The sequence below is a fragment of the Perna viridis genome, chromosome 7, assembly GCF_037379345.1.
Source record: "Perna viridis isolate PV_CMFRI_1.1 ecotype Kerala chromosome 7, ASM3737934v1, whole genome shotgun sequence".
Lineage (NCBI taxonomy): Eukaryota > Metazoa > Mollusca > Bivalvia > Mytilida > Mytilidae > Perna > Perna viridis.
Genome location: NC_142451.1, coordinates 39,035,506 through 39,061,911, shown reverse-complemented (window position 1 = coordinate 39,061,911; position 26,406 = coordinate 39,035,506). Strand labels below are relative to the sequence as shown.

The window sequence follows — 26,406 nt, the reverse complement described above, 5'->3', positions numbered from 1 at the left end:
ACATCAGAAGGTGAAAGGTCTTCAGTGACAGTAAATGAAAAGTATGGTAGGTCCAGGACCTCAGTAAATGAAATTTTAATGGTCTTGCATCAGATATTGAGGGTCCAAGGACCTAAGTACTTACTTGAACCCTAATAATATCATAAAACAAAAAATTAAGCATCAACAAAATAAGTTGAATTACTGAGTAGTCAAGAACATCACCCCCAGCCCCAACAATCAAGATCACTACAGATTGATGGATGCCAAATTTGTGTACAATGTCATAGCCAATTAGTTTTTTTTTCCCAATGATGAATTAGTTCCGCTTTATATTGGCATTTGCATCATGTTGCAAAAATCTGTGAAATATTACCCCCAAAATTAAGAGTTATTCTTCCTTTTGAGTATATGGTATATTCATCTGTGGCAACATCCCTTCAGCACCTGCATATAGAATTTTCATATCACAACTCATATGTTATGCCAGACCTTGCTGCTACTATGCAGTCTTTTTGTACTGAGCTAGACTTCTTACAATTAGATTCCGAAACAGGGTTTTATTGCTACAAGATTAGAAGTCATCTCTATAGAAGTTTCATCATTGTCATCATGAACTTGAGGATCGTTACGGTGTATCCATCTGCACCATGTGAACTGATTTGTTCAATGTGTCATATTGTGAAAGTACTTTTATTTATGGGTACCAATTTTCATGGTTTAGGAAACAACTACCTATTCTTGAATTGGAGGATTTGATCATACAAACTAAAGGAAAATTTCCTCTTTAATGAGAACCAAATTTCGCAGGAAGAATAATAGTTTCACAGTAGTTTCCTTTCCTCTTTCATGTACCTTGAACTTAAATTTTTATGAGCAACTTGGTAAGCAGAGGATGCTTGCCCTACCAGCACCCGGTGCATGCTCCAAGTTTTTAGTGGAGTCCGAGTTGTTCATTAACTTTTCATACTTTGTAAGTATTATTTCATGTTCTTTGTTGTGTGTGTCTGTTTTCCATGTCCGTCTTTGTCCCTGGATTACATCTTTTGATTTCTGCTGGAGTCTTGTTTCCCTTGATTATTCTTTCAATGACCAAGAAAATCAACATATCAAAAAAATAAATTCATCTATTTTTACAACTAAAATAAGAACTATTTCAATCCGTGAAAAAAAAAAAACAAAACAAAATCAAAAACGAAAAAAACCATGACACAAAATACTTACGTTCCATAAGCAAAGCACTCTAATCTAACATCAGACCCTCGGCCAGGACTTTTTGGAAACACGTTGATAAAGTCATCTTGAAATATAGGACCCCAATTAGCTTTAGCCGCTGAAATGAACATCATGAGATATGTTAAATTTTGATATTTGGACTCCATTTTACACTTCACCAAACCATAAGTTATCGTTTTATACAGCATTAACCATTTCTACAGAAACACAAAATGCAGTGATAATTTAGTCTAATACAGGGATTTATATAGTTAACTTTATCTCTTTCCTTGATTAAATGATAATCACTTAATTAACATCATTAAGTACTTAGCTGGACAAATGACAAAGGGATTTAGCTTAATAATATTGAAATTTTCCATATCAATTGTCCCCAGTTAACTACCCAAGACATTTTATCAGGAAATGGTCATTCAAACAAGAGGGAACACCAACCTTTTCCTCTGAAGTTAACTACAATCAAACTTGTCTTACTGACCACCTGTATTCACCAATAACCTGTCTTACGGAGATAGACATAGGGTATATGGAAAGGGACATAACTCTTGAAATCAGCGATATTTTCGTATCATATTTAATTTCAACAAAGCCTATCAAGCTTTCATTTGAAACAGAATGAAATCAGTCTAAGTTATTTTGATGCTTACATGAAATTGATGTAAAATGCTGATTACTAACGTTTCAATGATTTCAAGCTAATTGTTGTGTCCCTTACCCTAGGTCTACCTCATTAAAAGACATAGGTCAAAACATCCCTTCATAGTGCATTCTATGTAAAATTAACCTGCATATAAAGACCACCTGTCTAATGTGACCATGAACTTTCTTTTTCTGACTGAAAAAATTGGAAATCTATGTTATCAGAAGTAAATATAAATTGCACAAACAAATATCAATGGTCAAATCTGTATTTAAAAAATCATACTGGAAAAAACTCGAATCTGTTAAATTCTAATGATAAAAATAGTGAAATAATACCTTGTTTCTGAACATTCAGAACGATTGGTCTACTGATAGCACTAGGTGGCTGGGCCGAGCCAGTGATGGTCCGAGATATCCCTGATAAGGAGACCCTACAGTAGTACTTTCCAGCGTCATTATCATTCACTTCAGAGAAATACAAGCGGCCATTTGATGAAATGAAAATATATTCATTGTTTTCTACAAAGATATCTTCTATTCTTCCAATATCTCTCTCCCAATTGTAAACAATGGCTGAAAAATATAAGAATTAGAAATGTAGCTGAGCATATAGCTTTACACAGCTGTTTAGGTTCATTATCTAAACTGCTGCTAACAGGCCTGTTGCAATTCTTTGACAGTAATCAAATCAAGCATTAATTGTTTTAAAAAAAGTAGGTAAATTACAATGGGGCATAAAATCAAACACTTTTCCCTGCCATTTCAAGATTCATGTAATTTTCCAAAGGACTGCAGCAGTTCTGAAAGTCAGATGCTTTTAGAAAGTCAATGTATACAGGTGTTGGAAAGTTAACACTAACAAGTAAAGATAATTGTAGTGTTTTTCCAACTTTACAGTTTTTTATCCAGATATTGCCATTTTATGATTATATGGACTTTCCTTTTGACAGACTGGAATAAATAATTATATATTTCATCATTTAGACCTATAAAGCAACTTCATAACAAAAACAACAAATCATTTTGAAAATTTTGGCATAGGTCCATCTTCTGATGATGAACAATAAAACCCTCCATCAGAATTATGCTAAATTCAGCAGTTTTTGAGTTATTTGCAAAATAAAGTTCTATTTTTTATTTTTATTTTTATAAAAGCAGTTATGTTTTTTCATGGATCAAAAATTTAAACCGTCATTTTGTGAGAATATCCTAAGAAACAATCGTATCAACTCTCATACTGTATTCGGCACAATAGTTTCTGAGGAGATGAAGTAAATAACATCAAAAATGGGCAATAACTCCAACATGAGTCAACAGATTTTCACCTAAATTAGACCACAGATAGATCTTATCATGCCGAACACTTTAACTCCCAGGTCAAAACTTGGTTAAACCTAATGGTTTTGGAGATTTATGTAAAAAACTGCTGTCTGACCCCCTACATTCTATTTTTACTAATGGCAGCCATGTTTTTTCACAAATCAAAAATCAAAAGGGTCATTTTGTGCATGATACCCTAAAAAACAATCAAGACTAGTTTCATTGAAATCCATTTTGTAGTTTCAGAGGAGAAGATGTATGAAAAATTGTTAACAACCACGACAATGACAGATGCCAAGTGATGGCAATAGCTCACATGGCCTATGGCCAGATAAGCTAAGAATCTGTAGATTTTTTTTTTTTAAGGTGTATCACATATTACAGAATTTGCATGATTCTTACAACGACTACTACTTAAAAAACAGACTTACATGGTTCATACATGATTTTACTACATTCTATGACAGCTCCTTCATATTCGTATGACGTAACTGGAGCGTCTGCTACATTGGAAAATTCTCCCAACTCTATAAAACAAAAAGTATCAGTAGTTAAATGGAAAACTGAAATACAAAATGTTAAAATACCAAGAACATCCAACAGACATACATATTCCCATCTGAGCTTCCTCCTTCAAAAGTGATGTTTGGTTATTTTATTAAAATAAAAAAAAAATTGAAATCTGAATCTGAATTAATCTTTGGACTCGAGAGTGTGGGGGGGGGGGGGAGGGGGGAGGGGGGAAACCCCACCCTATTCATGTTTTGTTTTTGAAAAATGCAGACCTTTTCATATATTTTATCAGAAAACAAGAGACCTAATCCCATAAATATAAGAAGTAGTTGCTTGATTATGATACACCAGGACATGTAACAACAATATACATCATTCATTTATTCTACAATTACGAAAATAATTACATTTGATAGGACAGTTGATAGGACAAGATATTTTTATCATGCATATATTTTGTTATGTAAACTCTATGCTTGTTTTTACCTCCACTTATTCAGATATAAGCTGGAAAATGGCACCATTCCAGTAGCATGTCTTATCAGCTTCTATATAGGGCCTCTAAGGAATTCTTAGGAATTTGAGGGCCGCTGGACAGCCTAAATTCAATTGTCCTTTCCACAGAAAATATAGTACTTTTAACCACAAATCTGACATTTTTATGTGAGAGATTCTCAATTTTTCAGCGGGGGGGTCTCCACCTTTGTAGGAGGGTTAATAGGTATGGACACTAAGCAAGCATGCTACAACTAGTTAGATTATGCAATTGTTGGTGAAAAGCTGATTGGTAAGAATGATAGAAGCTTATTACTGGTATATGATAAACTATTCAGCACTACCAATTTGGCCTGCATTTAATAAAAAATCAGAAATTGAGATTTTCCTCAATCTTTAAATTCAAGCTATTTGATTGGTTGAATTTGAGGTAAATAAGGATTTGAAAAAAAATCTCAAATTGAGTTTATTTTATGAATGGCTTGGGACAACTATTTGATCTTTATGGGGGCTTATATAAAATCTTTTATCATTGAGCTTTTCCTTATCACATTTTTCCTTTCACTCAAGTTATTGTCCTGAAATCAAAAACAAAATGCTCTTGGCCCCTTTTGTTGCCCGCTTCTCTTACTTGTTTCAAGTAAAAAAATCAAAAATTAATCCAAGTCTTCCTTCTGTGGTACGGCACCTTGTAATAAAATTTATATGAGATCTATTCAACTTTACTTAAGTTGTTATAAAGACATTATTAAAATGCTTGTTTCTCCAATTCCTAAAGGTTCAAGTCTTAACCCCCGAAGTCAATCCCTATCTTCCTTCTGTGGTATAGCCTCTGATAATACAATTTTAAAAAGATTCATTTACTAAACGTCAATTTATTGTCTGGACATCAGGAAAATACATGTTTCTGAATCCCCTTTTTAACCCCCTAATTTATGAAAATTTCAAGTTTTGACCCCAAAAATCAATCCAAGTCTGACCATTGTTGAACACAATATTGTTGAGCAATATCAAATGATAGGGGCCATAACCCCCAAAATCAATATCAACCATGTTTTTGTAGTTTGGAACTTTGTTGTGAAATTTTACAGAATTGACCAACTAATACTCAAATAATTGTACAAAAACCAAGTGTCTACGGATGATGTTGCCAACAACAGTGCTATACCAATATATGACAGTAATTCTTTGTGGTTGTATAAAAAATTCAGTTGTAGCCAACCCTCCCAAACTAACCATTTGACATCATAAGCACTTAAGTGTCAGTCCTTGTAAGAATCAGGCAGTAGGTGAAAAATGGTAAGTAAAGAAAAAAAAATCATTTTGATAGTGTAATTTGACTATTTGTACCATCAGAATCAAGGTAAACAAACAAGATTTGCCATATCATACTGGACCACTGAGTTACAATTTCATTGAAATGCACTGAAAATGAACATTTCAAGGGCAGATAACTCTGTCAAAAACCTCATTTTTCTAAGATTCTAATTAAAAAAATTCTGAGCAAAGCCAGTGAAGCAGAGATCAAATAATGGTCTTTTCAAATAGAGGAAGTATCCTTGAGTGATATTACATTGTCAAATCGGTGGGATTTTGACATGCATGTTTCTGATTTTTCCCATTTTGCCTGATTCTTACAAATACTTACACTAAACTTACTTCCAAGAGAAAGGCTAGCAAAGTTGCTTATTATAGTTCCCTCTGTATTGGATGCTTGGCACATGTAGTACTTGGAATCACTAGCGTCAGGATTAGTTATTGTAAGCTTCCCATTGGTTACTGTGTATTTTCCATTAGTGGTACTGTCAATCTACAAAGGTAAACAAGGTTGTAAGGTATAGAAAAAATTAAAATACCCAGTAGTATATAAGATAGTGAAACAGTTCCAAACTGAACCCATTTCACATCAAAATACCATATGGTGGGTTATTTTGGCGGGTGTAAAATTTCATAATTATAAGGCAAAAAAAGTACATGAACAAATGAAAATGGTGCACTAAGTTCTTCAGTCTGGAGTAAATATTTAGCGAAATTTATTTTGATTTTTTCAACCTGGCAAATTATCTGCCAAAATAAGCACCCTGTGAAAATAATCAACTTTACAGTATTTGATCGCCAAAGGAGGTAGATCAATATAAGGGATACAACTCTTACAAATCCTTGGAACGTTTGTATTCAGCACTTTACATCAATCTCGTGTAAGCATCAAAGTAACTTGGACTGATTTCATTTTGTTTTAAATGAAAGCTTGATAGGCTTTGGTGAAATTTTATATGATACAAACATATCACTGATTTCAAGAGTTATACCCCTTACTCTAGGTTTAACTCCCAAAAGACAGGTTCAGAATGCAAGAAAAAAAAAAAAAAAAAAAAAAAAAACAGAATCTAATTTTTACAGGTATCTAGTTGATTCAAAGTTTAGATTAGACAGGTCTCATGGTTTAAAAAGTGTTGCAGCGGGTCCAAGAGTGTTATAAGAGGCTGAGCTCAACAAGGTTTTCAGAGCCCTTTTGTTGTTGAAGGGTTCATTGATTTTCTCCAAATAGAATCTTCAACATTCACATCAAGAAATTTGACAAACAAGATTGTAACAAAGATTTCATGATATGTGTAGAGCTTCTATGTATTTTATATCTGTTCTAGGTCTATAACTTGTCCTCAGATTGTCTTCCCCTTTGTTTTGTTGTGTTTTCTCTTTTTAAAAAATTTGACAAATGTTAGTTGTTTTTGTATGAATCAGTAGGTATTTAAGTAAGGGTTCACTGTCAACCATCAATGGTAGGTTCCATTTAGTTCTTGTCATACTCTGTTTTGAAGACTAGGTGGTGCCCTCTTGTATTTGGCTATTATTCGACTGCTATTGTTGTGTGTTATTGATAAGTCCCCTCATTTAGCATCTATAATGTAACATACCCTGCCCTAAATACTACTTGGTTTAAATTTAGAAGACATACTTTTGAGGGTTCTCAAATTCATGGTTTGACCTTAATGGGATATCTGGAGAAGGGACGGGGCTGACAGTTATTGTAAATAAAAATATAAGCCTAGAAAAATGTGGAAATAATGATTCTCATCCCACCCACAAAATCTTCTTCTTATGCCAAAATAACACACAAAGTGCTACCCAACAACAATTGTGCTTAAACAATAATCAGGGGCAGCATAATTTACACAGTTATTTGTTTACCTGTTCATTTATAGAACTTTCTGTACTTCCACGTAGCCATTTATAAGAAGGCTGTGGGTTTCCTACAGCTAAGCATTCCAAATATAGAGCTGTTGTGGTTGACAAATACCAAATATTTTCTGGTACCCCATCTGGATCAAATGTTGGTCCAATAGCAACTTCATCTTCATTCAAATAAGGAGTTCCAAATGCTGTAAAATTAAAGAAAATCGGCAGATAATGAAAGGTTTGTATCAATTATGTATGTTACATGTTATATTGTCTAATATTTTTTCCATAGTGGCCAGATTTTAAAAGGGAGAAGGTTGTGATAAACACAAAATTACTTTAACCCTGCTGCATTTTTTTTCGCCTGTCCTAAGTCAGGAATTTCTGGCCACAGTATGTATTGTTTTGATTTCAATTTTAGTTTACTTTTATGTTGCTGCAGCATAAAGGAGCAAATATTTTGCTGTAGCTGTGTATAATGTTGTTTTGGATCTACTGGTAGCTGCAGCCTGCCCTGTGGTGTGGGGGTTTCAATCACTGAAGACCTATAGGTGGCCTTGAGCTGACATTTTTCATCCCAGTTGGTGTGTTGTCTCTTTGACATATTCACCATTTTCATTCTCGTTATATTAGATACAAAATCTGTGGAGTAGAACTCCTTCTAAGAATCATGCAAAATGTGATTCATGGGACGGAGTGAAACATGGAATGAAATAACCAACCACATTATAATTTTACTATTGGTACCAATAGAACCAATTTATAAACACAAGATTTTCTATAACATTTTGGTAAACTGAGAAATAATTTCACTGAAAAGCACTGTAAATGAACATTTCAAAGACAAATAACAAAAAAATCCCACTTTTCTAATATTTAAAAAAAAAAGACGATGCTGATATAAAATATTATACTGGTATTTTCAAAAGAAAAGACTTACCTGAGTGAAAGAATATGGTCAGATCAGAGGTTTTATAACATGTATACTTTATTTGACTCAATTTTGCCTGAATCTAACTGAGCTTTGTACTTGCATGCTTCGTCACTTCAAATTTTAAAAATATTACAATGTACATAACTTTAACTCAATAAAGACACTTTTACTGCTTTCTTATGCTAAACTTATTGATTACATTCATTAACCATTTCTATACCTGTAAACTCTCTCACATGAGAGGGGAAACTCCCACTAAATGAATGGAAATTTAGAATCTCCCACACAAAAATTTGTGGATTGTTTTTTGGTTAAAATTAATACATTTCTGTTCAACATACTAAATTAATTGAATTTTTATATAAAAAATTTAAAAATTTGCTTCTATATAAAATCTCCCACATAAGACGGTGTCAATGAATGAGAATCACCCAAATGAACTGTTCCAGAGATTAATGGGTATGTGTTTCTAACCATAACATATAGTCAATCAAAATTAGAAAAATTCTTTGTGAAGGGCGAGCTTATTAATCTCACAAAATAATACATTTGTCACCAAGGATTGAATGCTAGACTCCTCCATAAACCAACTTTGTTTTAATCCATTAGCAAAGTCTGTATTGCCTATCTAAATCTACTACCAATTACCATGCGGACAGGCAATCCTGTCACAATTTGAACTAAACATACTTACTGAAATCTCTTCTCTGTATTAATACCCTATATGCATCCTCCTGCCCAATTTCACAGATGTAAGACCTTTTCATGGTGTTGGCACCAATATACCACTTATAATCATTTGCTGTAAAGGAAAAAAAAGGTAAATCTTTTCCTTACACAAAGATTTAAAACTAGTTGCAGATCAAGGACTTATGAATGCACATTGCAGCATCAGGTCACTCCTGGAGCCATGTCTGTTTAAAGGTCACAGGAAAGTTCCATTTGAAATTCGTCTTTCCATTTATCAAAAAAATCTGTTTTCCAAGCTTAAAATATCTTATAAAAAATTCTTTCCAAAGAAAAACCGGCAGTTGAAAAATTATTTTCCCTGACCCAAATTTCATTTGCTTCAGGTGACAGGAAAGGGGAATCCTAAAACAAAGGCCATCTCCATCACAAAAACAGATCTATTCACAATGTTATAGTTTACCAGTTTTGGTTTTCCTGAACTTGACATCACATGAGCAACTTGGCAAGTGCTTCTAAAAAAATGCGGAGGACTCTAACCCTATCTGAGTGCACCTATTCCATAGTGTGTTGTCATTGTTTTAAGATGAGTCTGGGTTATACTAGTGTAACTTGTAGTAACTCCTACAAATTGCCACACAATATGACCATCCACACTTTTTACCAATGAAAAAAAACTATAGCAAGGTGTATATGTCCATGAAACAACAATTCAAAATTAGAATACTCATGAAATCCTATCCAGAGATGTACTGTGTCATCCTTTTACTTCATATTTTGTTGATTATCAGACTTCTTTCTTGGTGAAATTGTACCAAGATAAATTTGTTATACTTACAACTATAATCATATTTATAAATTATCCTATCCTCAGGAACATACTGATAACCTGTCATCCAGAAATTAATTTCAGGTCGGATGTCTCTGATAACAAGACCATCCCCCTCCCAGATGTACTCATTATTGGATTCTTTTTTACCACTTGTATACCATTCTAACCTAAATAAAAAGAATAAGACCAGAGTTATATTTATGTAAGGGCCTTGTTTCATAAATATTCTTGTGAGATTTTCCTCAAAGTCATTCACAACTCACTTTTACCGATCAGGCCTTGATTTCATAAAAAATCTCTAATTAATTATGATTTTCCTACTCAAATTGAGTTTTTCCTCAAATCCTTGGGTTTTTCCACAAATCTTCTATTTCAAGTAATTTGATTGGTCTACATTTGAGTTCAGGAAGGAAAATATGAACATTAAATTCTTTGCGAAACTTGGCTCATACTACTTGAAATAAAAAAAATATGAGTTAATTCTAAATTTGAGATTTTTTATGAAAGCCTGGCCAAGTCACTTGTTTAATGTACTATGGAGGTACAAGCATTCAATAACAGACACATGGGGCTTGTAAGGTTACAACCACTCTCCTTTTTGTACTCAACATTAGAAAGTCTAATGGATCTCATAAAATAGTACTACAAGATTTCACACCAAGATACCACAAACAATTACCTATTCCCCCCTCCCCACTTCACATAAAAATCAAATTGTTGTACACTTCAATGGCAGATTTTAAATAAGCTCTTTATAAATTTACTAAAAAGTTTATGGAGTACTTTCTCTGTCTAAGAACCAGGCAAAATTTATATAAGGTGTGGCATAAGAAGTAACAAAAACATATAGATTTTATTATATTATCCAAGAATTTATCCCTCATAACCTCCAGAAATAAACATCAAAGTGTTTGTAAAGTTTGCCCTTTTTAAGATATTGATAGGTGAAGTTTAGTTGTAATGCACAATGGAAAAATGGTAGGAAAATTTAACAACACATTTTTCCTATATAAGCAGTAAAAAAATATCTACGTCACAGATGCTTATAGATTAATTCAAAAGGCTTTTAGGCAGCTTTATAGGTATACTGATTATATATTAAGCAAAAAAGAGCAAACCGAGAAAAGTAATGTGCCATCCATTGCCTGATTTTTACAAAGAATGATACTTAAGTTTCAATAGTAATCTGCAGTTTCATTTCACCCAGGTGAATAAATTTATCAACGATACAAGAGGTCAAAGGGGCTGTTAAAATCTATTCACCTATATATATAACATGTGTAAACTGTCATGTGACAGACATGTTATGTCGCTGATGAAACTGATAAAACTCACCAAACAATATTAAAAAAGGTTTAAAATTCAAACAATTTGTCCTCTGGCTATTATAGCTTCATATTTCATTTATTGATAGTCAACTTGAGTTATGACTATGGGTATATCTTTTTGCTTAAATTACAAGCAGTTTAAACTGACTGAAATTTAATTTGTAAAACAAGATCTTCCTAGTCCATAGAGTATAAAAAAATGTGTTTGTGAAAAATTTAAAAAAAAATCATATCAGACATTTAAAACAAAATTCACTATAATTACATGAGAAAAAATTTTTAACCAGTATATCTTATTTCATCAAACTTCCCGGTAATCCAACTGTAACTTGAGGAGTAACAGTTGACCTCTTGTAGTGCAGACGCGCATGAAAGGGTAATTTTCAATCAGAATAGTAGCGCACAACTGACAAAAATATCAAAAATATCTGAGCAATTATTCCATTCTGAATTTATGGGTTATTACATGTATACTTGTACCAGTACATGTATCTTTGAAATGGTACTGTAACATTATTTACCTGTTAGGGTCATAGGTCATGAGGTGGTTATTTATAAAACTGTGCTCTGTTGAGGTAGCTACACTCAGTAAAGTTGCATAAGACTCCTGAAAATAATTTTACATACAAGAATGAAAAAAAGATGCATGTACATGCAAAATGCTTTAAAAGGACTATCAATATTGTTGGCTCCATTCTTGAAATTTTTATAAAAATGTATTTGATGAAAACATCAAGATGTACTAGTTGGATGAGAAAAATGCGATTTCTAGAGGATGAATACTAGTGAAATACCTACTGTGATATCGTGAAATAGAGAAAATAGCTTCCTGAGTATCTGTACTATAGTTGTTAGCAAAGGTGTCTTATTTCATGGATTTTTTTAATCGGTGGCTTTCGACAGCAAGTTTAGGTTTGGAATTAAGTTCAATATGTAAATACAGAACATTATCAAAACTTACCATATTTGTTCTATTAAATGAACTTTTTTATGGAAATGTTATTCTCTAAATTATTTTGAATAGGTCTGTGTATTAAGTGAACTAGAAAAAAGCAGCAAAATATTTGCTTGTAATATCGTAAATGTATTAATTTTCGCAGTGTACTAATTTTAGCTATTTTCACAGTGAATAGAAAACCATGAAAATAGTACCCATGAAACTGATTTTTAACACTATATAGCGCTTGTAATATTTTAAAACCATGAAAATTGATACACGTGAATATTCTTGACAGAATTAACGAAAATTAGGAACAGCCAAAATCAATTTGTTTACAGTAAATAACTTACCGCACAATCTTTAGCAGCCAGCACATACGGTTGTTTTGGATAGTAAACAAACTTATAGCATCTCTTATTAGTTACATCTGTGACCCATCCTTCTGGGCAGTCTGAAAATAGGGGGGATTAAATGCAATGTAAAACACAAGCACATAAAAACAATTTTAAAATTCCTAACACACACTATGTACTTGCAAATTATATCTTCAATAAATGGGCCAAGAAATTTGCAAAAATACTTACCACCTTTCATTAGACTATTGAATCAGACAGAAATAATGGTAACAGAGGAAAAAATAGGTGATCAGAACCATCCTTGTCCCAAGTAGTTTATGCAACACAGGTCAAATGCCTCTGACAGCTGTACCTATTTTTGACTGGTACAAGAAAAGAACTTAAAAAAAAACAGTATTTTATAAGCATCTGGTACAGTTCTGACCCTACAACTACCTTTTGGGTGCTAAAATGTATATGCTTCAAATCATTGTTGCACTTGAATAACCCTGTGAGAATTTCGAAATTTTGGAAGTGCCATAAATGGTTAACCTGCTCAAGAATGAGATAAATAGACTATTATAAATAGAAGTCTGTTAAAAAGATGAAAGAATCATTTAGTAGGTGTTATTTCAGCAATTTATGTGACATACAAAGATGACTTGAAGGTGAAAGTTACGCAATATTTGTTTATTAACATACCATATATTACAAACTTAAACAGGCACTTTCGTAAATTTAATCTTTAATTCAGTGTGTGAAACCTTCATTGGCCAACTCACCAAAGGAAAGTAAAATTGTGTTTAGCTAGTGTTTATTATCGAGCACTCCTCATTCCTCATGGGTATCAAGTGATAACAATTTCCTGTCTTGTATTTTAGGTTCATTACATTTTGATATATATGGGCTCAATTTCTATAAAAATTTTAGACAAACCTCTGTATCTAGACACATTTTATGGTAAGGCATGCCCTAGATATGATAAAGTTACATTAATTTTATGTAAAATTATATACAAAACTGACCAAACTTTAACTGTGCTGTGTAGTCAGAGGGAAATTTGTGCTGAAATTTAGCCAATATTCTTGTTGAAATGTAATGATGAACATTAAATGACCCTAAATAGAGTAAAATCACAAAACATTTTTGCAATCTGATTTTGACAATTTGAAATGAAATTGGCAATAAGAGGAAAACATACACACGGTAGAAAACTAATATAATCCTAGCTGGTTTATAAGTGACAACTCTTTTGAAGATGAGTTAATCATGTTTGTTTACAACATAGATCCCGACCTCGTCAGGAATTCAGGCCCTTCACATACCGGGGTAAGGCAAGATAGGGGAAGGAAACAATAAATAAATCATTATCAGTACAAGTAATTGTTGGGAAACAACGTGAACAATTCGTCTGTAGAAGAGAGACATTTTTCCATAGCCTTTGACTTTCAAATTCAACTGTTTGATGCGGGTAGTACTTGAGCAAGTTGATTTTTTGTTCTGTTTGATTGTATGCATGTGCGTCTGTAATAATATTGGTTCTTAATTTAGGAGGTTGTACATGGCATTTAGACACAGAGGCCGAGACCAAGGATTTAACTCATTACCAAGGTATTCAAAATATAAGCAACTGGTGTTGATGAGTGGGCGTTGAACGTCCTTGACGCGAATCACAAGGACGGTTATATGACAATTCATTATCCTCACCTGATGGTTTTAAATGCGTGTTCTCGGTCGAGACTTCATGGGATACTGCGCAGTATTTCTCTCTTAATTAGGTTGACTAATTATTGGAGTTACCACGACATTTACTTGATGACTAAATATTAATCTATTAGCTTCATGCGTCATTAGCAGACATTTTTCGAGGACGAAAAAAAAAATGGCCAAAATGGAACAATTCAGTGGCGGATCCAGAGATTCGTCCAAAGAGAGCCCATTAGGGGCCCACAAAAAACCTTGATGAATACATTTTCATGCATGCATACACACAAAAATACGCTATTTTTATAAATTTTGCAAACTGATAGATCATACCATATCTTGGATACGCCTATGCAAATGATATCTGCATTTTCGCACTTGTACTTTAAAGCAGCATGATCTGGTATAAAATATTTCGAGGCCAACATATTATAAGCCGGATCCAGAACCAAGGTGCAGAACGCGCTACCCAGAGCTTCAAACAGCACCAGACGTTGACGATACAGAGAGTATTTTCAGGAAAAGTCGGGAGAGTATAAATGGTTTCACACGACCGAATTTCGAAAGACATGTGGACACTGGACTAGTTAATAAGAAAGGAAACCAACGCCTGCCGCTGGGTAGATTGACGCCATCCCACCCTTTTTCTCACTAACCGGTGTTTGATAGAAAAAATGGCCTGGATTATGTCAAGAAGTGTAACCCAGACTTCTTGCTTACGTATACAATTCCCTGGCTGTGTAACCATGTATACTTATTCTTACTCAAATACCATAATATAATATGATACAGAGAACCTGGTGAATGAACCATTCGATCGCTTTGGTTTCGAGTTTCCATTTTATATTATTTTATGACGATTTTACTTACTATAGGTGACTGTCTGGGTGTTAGCCAGCAGAACTGCCCCAAATATCATGCATAGTCTGACAAGCAACATTGTACATTACATCTGAAAAAAAGTGAAGAACATAATTTTTATTGTTTGTTATTTCTATTTAATGTTATAATGATACATGTAGGAAAAGAAATGGTCTGCCAGTCTACACAACTATACAAACTAGTGTCACACGTCCATAACACCAGGAAATTGCTTTGTACAGGTGCGTAGTTCCGTCATTCTCTTAACAGCTCGAACGTCATTTTACATCCCAACTTAAGGTATAAACTTTTGATGTTCGTCCGTCTGTATTGACAACCTTTTCTGTATGTAAGCATGTAAGTGCAACACTACGAAATGGATTTGGCATTTTTTTAGGATGCCACCGAAAGGAAATATTGCAGAAATAAATAAACTCTTATAATTATCAGAAAACACTAATCAATGAGAAAATAGAAACTATATTAACTCAATATATAAAACTATGTAATATTAGATCGATATTTTTGATTATGATACAAATATGCATGTTCATGTTTGTATACATCGTTAATTATGATGTTATGTACAATGGGTTTTGACAATTTATTGTTGATCGAGTTTGTACAAAATAAAAATATTGAATATTGAATAAATGTAATATTTCTACATCTTTTACAAATCGCACAAAAGATTGATGTGCCACATTCGCGAATCCACACCACTGAGTTATGAATACGACAAAAATACGACAAATTGAACTGATTTATGGGTACCAATAACTCTAGACGTGAGAACCCTCAATACTCCAATGCACTATTAATAACCCTTAGGTTTTCCTTTGATAAATAGTTTATGGGTTTAAATAGTGATTTTTGATATCAATTTAAATAGAAAGTTTAGATAAAGACAATATCCAATGCACTTCAGCGTGTTGACAAAGGTTAGGGTTTTTTATTACCCTGATGTTAAAGGTACTACGTAAGAGAGATAAAATTAAATTTGCATTTTGTAGATAAGTTCCTGTATGTGTTTTAGTGCCTGTTAAACTTTTATCAGTGTCATGGCATAAGGGACAAAGTCGACTTTTTACAGAGAAAGTTTGTTGATTGGAACGGTTGAAGGGGAATGTGTGTGTGTTTTAAAAAAAATATATACATTTGTATAGCAATTGTCTTGACGGAATAGCATTAGGCGTATAAATCATTTGGATAGGGTGATTTCAGGCTATTACCATACAATTTTTGTTCCCCTTCTATCCCCAAAATACACCACTGACAATTAAAAAAACAGGTGTTTACGTAAGGAATCCTTCCCGGTGGATGTCAACGTGGTACTCTCTGAGATAAAGCAATCTCACCATAACGGAACAACAAATCCTTGGGTGGCCGGTTGACATAATGCAAATTTTGCGCAAGTCGAGCAAATGATAACCTGGGCTCTCATTTATTCATTTCTGAATCGGACCTCCCCCCTTTTGAAATTTCTCGATCCGCTCCTGAATGCCTATAAATATAAATATCGATAGTTGCTTAAATTAAACAGCACAAGATGTTAACAGCCACTAAAACTTCAACATATGCACACCGAAAAAAAAACAAAAAGCATAATGCCGAACACATGACATATAAAGAAAGAGAGCATTGACTTTACCTTACAAAATAAGGATAATCCACAACAAGTCAGAACAAATGCAGTTCGTTAAACTAAGCATCATATTACGCAAGAGTACTTTTACTTTTTTCGAATCTGCAAGTACATTTTCAATGAGGGGTAATTTATGAATGCTTACCGCTCACGAAAATTAAACAATGGTAGATTTATAGACCACTGTCCTTTCGCGGTGCAATAGTACCCGTGGATAACATGCACTTTATCTGACGTCAGAACCTTCATTAAATTTTAAACGTATTTTTCATATTGATAGCCTACTCCGTCTGTCTGTTCCATTCTTGATTTAAAAAAAAATCTGTTCACATCCTTCGTTTTTCTTTAAACAATTTCGAGCGGTAGTACGTTCTTCTCCACTTTTCAAATATACAATTGCGGTTTGACAAGGTGCCCATGCATTAAAAGGGTAGTTTTTGGACTTTCCATCGGTTATTCTTCCTCCCTATCAAATCAATCGTTATACATCGGGTAAGAAAATCGTTGCATTACATGTACTTACATACTTTGTTCAGAAAGTTGGTGTTAAAGAATAATACTGGCCCAGAAGAAAAATAAAATAAGGTTAAAGGTTTAAGTTCTGTTCGTACAATGTTTTCATGCGGAGATAGGCATTGTTTCACTACATGTACAGGCACGTAATTCTATGGGAAAATTTAAAAGTAATTTCTGTTGTTAACATATAATAGCTAATTAATTTTCATTGTAGGGAGACCTTCTACATCTAATATTATCAAAACATCCCGGAGTGAACCTGCATTTAAGATGAATTTGTAAAGTTATGCAATATGTTACAAGCCACGACAAGTTGTAATACATGTAAAATGCGTTGTTTCTCGGTAAAATGCGATAAAACTTAATTTTTTTTAGATTCCGCAAACATTTACAATGCATTGTTTTTTATCACAAGGGAATTTCAATGTCCTACTACTAAATATCAATTTTTTAGTAGTACATTAATGTTTAGACTTATACAAGGAAACTTAAGTCAAACTATTTGGAAAATAAATAAAAATACCCATTAGGCTTATAGGTTTATGACTATCGCCTAAATGGCACAAGCGATCAGATAGGCAATTAAAAGTTTCTGTCAATTCTCACCCAATGTTTCTACTTCCTTAACATTTACCCCTTAAGTTTTTATATTCCATTTTATATCTCGTCTCACTAATCTTCAACTCTCACAAAACTAAATTAACAGAACCAAACAACCAGAAACAAACACACAAACCAGTTAAAGCTAATTTGAACAGAGGCGGCAATAGTAGTAAGACTCGCGTCACGTGACCGTAATCAGCTGTTCCACCATTTTGATTTCTAGAAACACCATAAAAATTATGACTTGATAATCATGCCATATCTGATTACACAAATAACGAGAATTGATATGATGAATATGTCAAATAGATAACAACCCCATCGGGTTATACTGATAGAAAATGTAAATCAATTTACTCACTTCTGGTTCAAACCGTCCATATAATAGAGTAATGGAAAATCGGTGGCAAATTCCGAAGTCCAATATGCAATAGATAATAATGAAATTAGTACCATTATATTTCACCCATAACGAATACAAGCTCTTATTTGCAGTTTTCAAGGATATATATTCCTTTACATAATTGATTTGTGTAGTTCACTAAGAATATTCTTGTCACGCTATAATATCTTTATTAGTTTAACTCTATGTGGATGTCATCCTTCCAAAGCATGTGTCGACTTAGACCTATGTGACTATTATTGCTCTTCTTTGCAACTACATGGGTACTATACCCCCTCCATTTTGCCCTTGCTAGGACACCGGTATATAATAACGGGGTTTCAACAACATATGTATGTATGTATGCACATATATATATTATTGTGTCAGTAGTAAATACATCTTATTACTGCACTATTCCAGATGACCAAATATGAAGATTCAATTCACCGTTAAATGCATTTCGCGGGTGTAGATCGGTATGGAAATTTCACCTCTCGATACAGCATTTCTTCTATGTTATTATTGCATAATTACATGTATTACATAAAATATTTCATGGACGTAAACTAGGATTGTTTAAATAAATGACATGTAGTTAAACGGTTTTGGCAATAATTTGTACGCTGTGTCATGTTTTGTTTACATTTTACCCATCAGGTCTTAAAAGAAGTTCAACGATAGAGTTCCTCATGGCATGTTTTGTAGGTGGATCTTAAAAGATTTAATCATACTTGATATACACAACTACATGTTCATAATAATCTACATAGTGATAATTTTATAAAGAAATGTTCATCTCTTTTCAGTCAAAAGGGGAGATTGAATTCGAACTTGTGAAATCATGTTGCCCAAATTGTTCCTAAAGGTTTGAGTTCACACTGACGATCATATCAGTTTGACCAAGCCGATCAGGGCATGTTATTCGACTGTTGTGTGTCTATTTTGGATGGTTGTCTGTTCACATAACGGTATTTTTCCGTTTCTGGAAATTCGGGGGTCTGTTCCGGGTCTGTTCCGATTTCCGGATAGAATTTAGGTTGAGCTTTTTACTCGCCGGTAGCAGATGTATATTTTTTGTTGTATACTTGTTTGTGTAAAAACATTATAGAAGCTTAAATTTGTCGTATAGCTTTCCGTTTGTTTGTTTGTTTGTTTGTATGATGTTCCCCAACGATAGTAGAATACAAAACGTTTTCGGAGACAGATCTGACTCGATCGGAAAGGATGTTCTGGGATTTACTTTCCTCGAAATTGTTCTACACCCGAGAATAGGTAAAGATAAAATACGATGGGCTAAGACGTGTGACGTGTTTAGAATTCATAAAGTCGTTATAGCAGTTACAGTCTCAACAGCATCATTCATGAAATAATACACCCTATGCTATATGGGCTATATAAATAATTACGGACATCTTAAGAATATTTAAAGAGCGCATAAGTGAAAGTAGACGAACAAGCCAAACTAATAGTCAAAAGTTTACAGGAATGCAAAGGTAATTAAAGCACTCTTTACTCAGTTTAAAGGATTCTTGGCTTTTCGATTGTTCCAGTATTACTGCAAGGCAACGGTATTCCAACGCTGTGTACTAAACCTGAGTTTTGCTGAATGTGACAGTCTTCCAAATACTACATTGGAAAAATCATTCGAGGAACCCTGTAGAGTTCAAAATAGTGTACGGTATCGCACTGTCCTCAGTTGTGCTTTAAATTAGTGTTACGAATAAAAAATTACGTAATTTTAGATATGTCAATTTGAAGAAAGAAATCTGTATTTATACAGATAACTTGTGTCTTTGGCATTTTTACGTTGTTTATTTTTCAGTCCGTACAATGTAGCGATAAATGAAACAGAAAAAATGCCCAGTTAAATATACTTATATGTAGCCATGACATGCGAAAAAATTGGTTCTGTGCACAAAACAATTCGACCCAAATGTCAGTACCCGTGATTTAACAATTATAAATTTTCTACAGTCCTTGGGTGCATGGTACTTTCCAAGGTTTGTATACATACTTAAGTTCAATGCCTTGTGATCATATTTAACGCGATAGAGCATCTGTAGATAGAAAACAATTTTCGGTTTGGTATTCTCGGATGTGTCATGTGATCCCTGCATTTTTGACAATGTAAAAGTTTATTGAAGTATGCATTCATTAACATTATTTAAATCATTAAATGTATTTGTTTGTTTGTTTTTGTTAAGTGTTGTTTGAATTCTTGAGATAAGGGAGCAAAGGTCTTCCAAAATACTCTGCAAACTGAAACCATACCTCTGTAATTGGATAGGAAAATACAGAATAGGAATAATTTGTAAAATTGTTGTCAGATGTCAAGTTCTACATATTGACATTTCATTTGATCTGGTTGTTACTAGGAAAAAGCTCGTTAAAACCGTCTTTCCTGTTGCGCGTTCTACAAAGAAATTCTGGATTGAAATTTCAAACTTCTTCTGTGTGTTGTACACAGTAAAAGATTGACTTGTATATGGCCTTCTAAATAAAAAAAAACTTGATCTACCACAACAAACTGCTATAGTACATGTATCACGTTTAAAGAGTATGCTTATTGGTAACCCAATAACATGCAAAAAAAAATACATTTTCTTAACGGTGTTATAAAGATAACAATCTACGCAATATACACATACAGTAATGGAGGACAAATAATCAATTTGAGTTTAACCTTTAACTTTAGAAGCACAGAGAGCTCGATTTCAGTCGTGACAGGAAGTTAACTTGTAAAACCGAGTAAGGATCTTTACTAGTTTCGTATTTTTAACAAAAACAAAGTGTTTTATTTGTTAAAGGTCTTCCTTTCTTTGAATGGTGTGCTGTCACCAGTTGTTTTCCTGCCTTAACAATGAAAAAAAAGTTACAAAAATATGCTTCTCATATTTTTTTTTCTTATCATGAGCAAAGCACTAATTTTTTTTTGTTATAGAAGAGTAAATAATCGCTTCTCCCTCGTCGTTTTTTGTATATAAAAATGGCATAAGAACCAAGGAATTATTTCAGAATAATTTCAAAATTTAACTTTTGAACTTGATCTGCAGTCACTGACACAAATTTTCAAAAAGTTCATAGAATATAGGTAACAGTAGGCCTGAACTTTAGTGTGGCGAATCGTTGAAAGGCCAGGTCATATAAAGCATTGTTTAAAAGTAGTGCACTCTATAGCCAGACGATTGGAATGGTAAAGTTCATAATGTGACAAGTTGTCAACAGACATGAACCATGATGCAGCATGCGACTAAAAAGTAAAATCCAAAAAGGGAGAAAAACATAATGGATAGAACCATATAAAGGAATTCGAACGTATTGTCTAAGCCAGAACAACAAACACTTACTATAAACAACACCATATCCGACAACAGAAAGAAAAACAATACTTTTAAATTAGAGAGACAATTGACAACAAAAACAAACAAAAACGGCTACATCATGAGGTTAAGGCAACGACCATTTGATTTTTATTTGAATAGTGGATGGGCTAGGATCACATTTGAAATAAAATTGTAGGATTGAAATTTTCAAGAAATAAAAAGACAGGACGGGCCATAAAAATATAAAAAGGCAGGATCTACTGTCTTGTTATTTTTTGTGCACGTGTTATATAAAAATAACATTTGAATTTTTAAATTCAAATATTTATATAACATATATTTAAAAAATAATCTGCACACAAAATATGCAGGACCTATATATATATTCTCTCAAAATAAAAAAAAGTAGGATAGTAAATTTCATCCTAATCCCACCTCTCCATCCAAGAAAAATCAAACGGTTGCTCCTAAACTTCACGAATGTGTTTATCAGTTCAGAAATTTTAGCCGCAAAGTCCAATTCTTAAATAATGCATCATATTTTAGTATCATTTTCATTTATCAACCTTGAATTAAATTCTACTTTGTAGGCAAACACTGCATCATTGATAGAATGAAAGTTGGCCGAGTTTAAATGAAAACTAAACTTCTTACAAAAACATCACCAGGAAATTAATGACCGAAAAAGAAGTTATCATGCAGCGACACACAAATTCAACGTAAAAGAATTTAAACCTTTAGAAAAGTCTTTCTACTTGAATTTGTACGCCTTTTTTCTCACCTGTCGAAGGTAACAAGAAACACAGGTATCCATATTTGAATTTTTCAATCAATACAAAGATGGTGGATGCAAATCAATAATTGATACATGTAGGAAATGTTTGTAAACAAAAAAGAAAACTGACCATATCTGTATACAGATGAAGTGTGAGTTGTTAATACGACCACCAACAGAGAACAACTTTATATGGCTAATTTTGGGATGAACTTTTCCCTGTCTTTGATAATATTTTACAAGTGACAAACGGCAAAATAATAACAATAATAAAAAAACAGACAAACAAACAATATAATAGAGTCTATATATACAGCAGACAAAAAAACATCAGCAGTCGTAACCAGATGCCGTTTGACTATATATGCTGAGAAAATAGTTTGAGTTTTGGGAAAAAAAGGCATCCCTAAAAATTTCTTATTTTATACAAAGATAACAAATTCATTTTTAAGTTGAATAAATAAATTTGCGCAGGAGAAATGTCATTTAATACGCATTTTTAGATCACACTGCATTTTTCATTTCTTATCAGCGTTGTAGTGGCCATGCACGTTTCTCATATTTAAAATGGGACTAAAATATTTAGAGCTAATTTATTCGTCCTACACACAATATTGTCTAAATAATGGTTTATTAGAGATCTTAAATCAATATTTATCCTCAAAAGTTCATACGTGTACATGTATAGATTAGTATTGTCTTCGATTAAAAGGGGGGAATAATAAAATTACTAAATTGTACGTAATCTTACGTTGCCATTAATCAGGTGCAATATATCGATAGATTAATCAATTACAATTTAGGACTTTCACATGAATTATCTAATTTGACATAATCTAAATAGTTAATCCTTCAGTTAACCCGTATTAGAAAGCACTAATTGAATAAGTGAAAATAAAAGAATTTCTAAAAAAATACATTCATTTCTTATTATCTTAAAGCTAAAAGGCGGAAACCAGTAAGTCAAAGACCTTATAAATTTAAAAAAAATAAAAAAATTCTTTACGAAACAACTTTGTTTATTTTTGCTTTTTTAACGAAAGAACTTTTATATAGATATGATGGTGGCATGCATTAGCTTATAATTGAACAAGCTCATAAAATGCCATGTATATTGATTGGTAGCAGAGATTCGATCATTTTAACCAGGAACTGACCCTTACTATAACGAAATATAGTTATTATATATGTCCTTAAATATGGGTCATATTCAACGCATGAATGGTCCCTTATTAGTTCATTGAACGTGTGGACACATAACAAAATCACCATTAACATTTAAAATATTCCTACACCTAACTTGGCATACATGTACACTGCCATTTCTTTTCCATCATATAGCTATAAACATACATACATGTATCAAGCAATTTTTCCATAGATTTTTAATTTAAAAATGAGAGAATCTGGAACATCGCATCAGAATAAAAAAATATAGAAAAGACATGAAGGCAATTACAGTATTAAATTCAAATGAAAAAAAAAATGTTGGCCTTTTTGGATTCACCAGTGGACTCTGATTTAAAAATACGAATCTAAACTATGAAGTAAGAAACATCTCATTCCAGTGTCATACATGTATGTTTAGACAATGGGATTTCCCATCTCAACAGAGACCTATGTCTCACCAATGAATCACGAAAATTGAACTTTATCTATAGTTGAGTCACTAAAATTTTAATAAACTTAAAACGTAAATTTGAATGATGTTATTTTTTTTCTATTTTGTTCTATGAAAGGAACGTCGTCTAAAGGTTTGCTTATTAACATGATTTTGATGAAATTTGATACCCTAGTTCCGCTTTGATGTGAATTGCTGTAAATAATAACCTAATGACTGGAGCCGGGAAAATGTGATTAGAGACAATAAAAGAAATACCATTTAAATACTCTGAGAGATGAATCCTGATATGTCTGGGGACATTTCAGAATAAGGTTAACCCTATATTGAAAAGGAGAAGTCAATATACGAAAATGGCGCATTTTAAATAGTTGAATGTGCACGCAGTATTGATTTGCCATTACAGATTCTAGTGTTGACAATGAACAGAAATAGATAAGTTGATTTAGAATAACAAAATATCGAATATACATACAATTTAACCTTAAAATAAAAAGAAAAATGTATAAAAATAAAATTTGCCATACCTTTTCAGTTACCTTAATCCATTAAACAGTTAAATCAATCAACCGTAAAACTTAAAGGTCACGTGGGAGTCTGACTGAACATACTATGTTCGATCTGAAAGGATTTTAAATCTCCGTTCTGCGGTGTACACACGAATGTATATAGATTTTATGTACGACTTGCTTTAACTGCATATCTAAGCATAGTTTGAACGTAAATAGAAGACTTACTTATTAAAGTTTTAACTCTATGTTGATCTATTTTTTTAGATTTTAGAAATGGTGAAAAATACTAACTTCCGGTACAAATAATTAACGACCGATTACTTTGGGAGCTGTTCAAAAATAGCGAACGTTTTGAAATTTTTAAGACAGCGATATTTCAAAATAGAGAATTTTCAAAATAGCAAACTTCTGAAATATACGTGCATAATTCAGGTAAATTTGGTTTAATTCGTAAGAGTTAGAGGAATTTGTTGTAATCCGTTGGCCAGATTAAATGTACAATTTGCACGCAATCTATTGTCTCCTATTCACCAAAGAAATTTCGACTACGATAGCCTTTTTTTTTTCATTAAATGCACATTTTGCTGTCTATACAGTCTTGTATATTCCAGTATATTGGAACAATATCCGGCTTTAAGAACGATATTTGCAAATTAGCTGCAGGCAACGCTCTGAAAGACACTGCTTTTTACGTAAACTTTTGAATTCATCTTCCAAATATTTCCTTCCTATTTTTTGCCCGAATGGTCATCCTGGATTTTGTTTTACCATATCCTACCATCCTACCTTATCTTCAAATTAAATTCTAGCCCCCATAAAAATCATTTGCCGGATTTGTAATACACATATATTGTATCACGAATTTAAAAAAAAAAATATTTCAAATGAACGAATGAATGAATGTTTAAAATTTCCTGCTTCAAATTCAAAGAAATCGTACAACTTTTTTCAGGCAATTTAAGGATATGGGATACCTAATTTTCTATTTTCTCTTCAGAGTTATCTAACTTTGAGTACTCCATTAAGACATTTTTTTTCAAATGAATAGTACAGCATTTAAACAACAAAACAAAAATTATCGGATATATAAGGATGTGATTTCAGTTTCTCTTATTGGTTGTTGCTAAGTGCACAGTCTGAGGGGGTGGGGCTGGAAAATTTGGTGGGGTCAGAATATTAATTTTCAAAGTTGTGCAGGTCTGAAAATTTATTTTCAACCACATCGGGGCATTTCACTGTATGAAGTATCTTGATAGAGTTCAGAAAAAAATATTTATTTAAAGGAGGTGTAGGTCATAACATTTATTTTCGACTCTTGCAAGGTCAGAATGTTTATTTTCAAAATCGGTCAGGCCCCCTTCAGACTGATGATCAAATGTTTGCCCTCAATGCCATGGCTATTTATAATTGTGTTTGCATTTTCTTACTTTTATAATAAATATGAAAATAGGAGATGTGGTATGATTGCTAATAAGACAAAAGGGTCACCACACGGGCGTCAATAATGGACAAAGCACATACTGAAGCAAGCTGCTACAAAATTAGTGAAAATATACCATAAAGCGTTTAAGGAGAACACGGTCTTAGCCCAAATGCCAAGATAAAAAGCAATGCCATTCGCATGCACATTCACGTGGAATTCGTTGCTAAAAAAAAATAGCGGATCCCGAGGGTCGACTTATAATCCACCTGAAAAACCATGATTTGGATCTTGCGCCACCACGCTTGCATAAGATGAAAATGTTATTTTCGGATAGAAATATTGGACCATTAAACCCTCTCGGCACCAAAAGACAAGACGTGTATAGAGTTTTAAGTTTGACGTGAAGTTGTACGCATCGGTGTTTGAACATACTAATATTGCATTACTTAAATTTGACTCTGATGTCATTCGCACATGCACATTCACGTGGAATTCGTTGCTCTTGAACTTTGTATAAAAACTATTAATACTAGAAAACATGGAATAGAGTGCATTAGTAAAGAGTTGCGTCGACGTCCTCCATTAAGTTATTTTGTTCATCACCACTGACATAACATATT

At 32.9% G+C, this 26,406-nt stretch overlaps 1 protein-coding gene across 2 annotated transcripts in view; it reads right to left on the bottom strand.

Annotated features, from left to right (window-relative positions):
• The window catches only part of LOC148612633 (contactin-3-like), a 43,561-nt gene extending 19,042 nt beyond the window's left edge, over window positions 1-24,519 (bottom strand). The window contains exons 1-11 of one of the 2 annotated variants that reach the window (XM_088594276.1): window positions 24,379-24,519; window positions 14,993-15,074; window positions 12,434-12,534; window positions 11,665-11,750; window positions 9,822-9,982; window positions 8,991-9,098; window positions 7,375-7,565; window positions 5,845-5,995; window positions 3,609-3,704; window positions 2,194-2,430; window positions 1,204-1,312 (exon numbers count right to left, since the gene is read on the bottom strand). In XM_088594276.1, coding sequence (XP_088450402.1) covers window positions 1,204-1,312; window positions 2,194-2,430; window positions 3,609-3,704; window positions 5,845-5,995; window positions 7,375-7,565; window positions 8,991-9,098; window positions 9,822-9,982; window positions 11,665-11,750; window positions 12,434-12,534; window positions 14,993-15,062 — 1,310 coding nt within the window. In that variant the 5' untranslated portion in view covers window positions 15,063-15,074; window positions 24,379-24,519. Of the gene's footprint in view, window positions 1-1,203; window positions 1,313-2,193; window positions 2,431-3,608; window positions 3,705-5,844; window positions 5,996-7,374; window positions 7,566-8,990; window positions 9,099-9,821; window positions 9,983-11,664; window positions 11,751-12,433; window positions 12,535-14,992; window positions 15,075-22,236; window positions 22,259-24,378 lie in introns of those variants that run through there. The other variant, XM_088594277.1, reaches the window with a different exon arrangement.
• Between the last annotated feature and the right edge of the window lie 1,887 nt (window positions 24,520-26,406).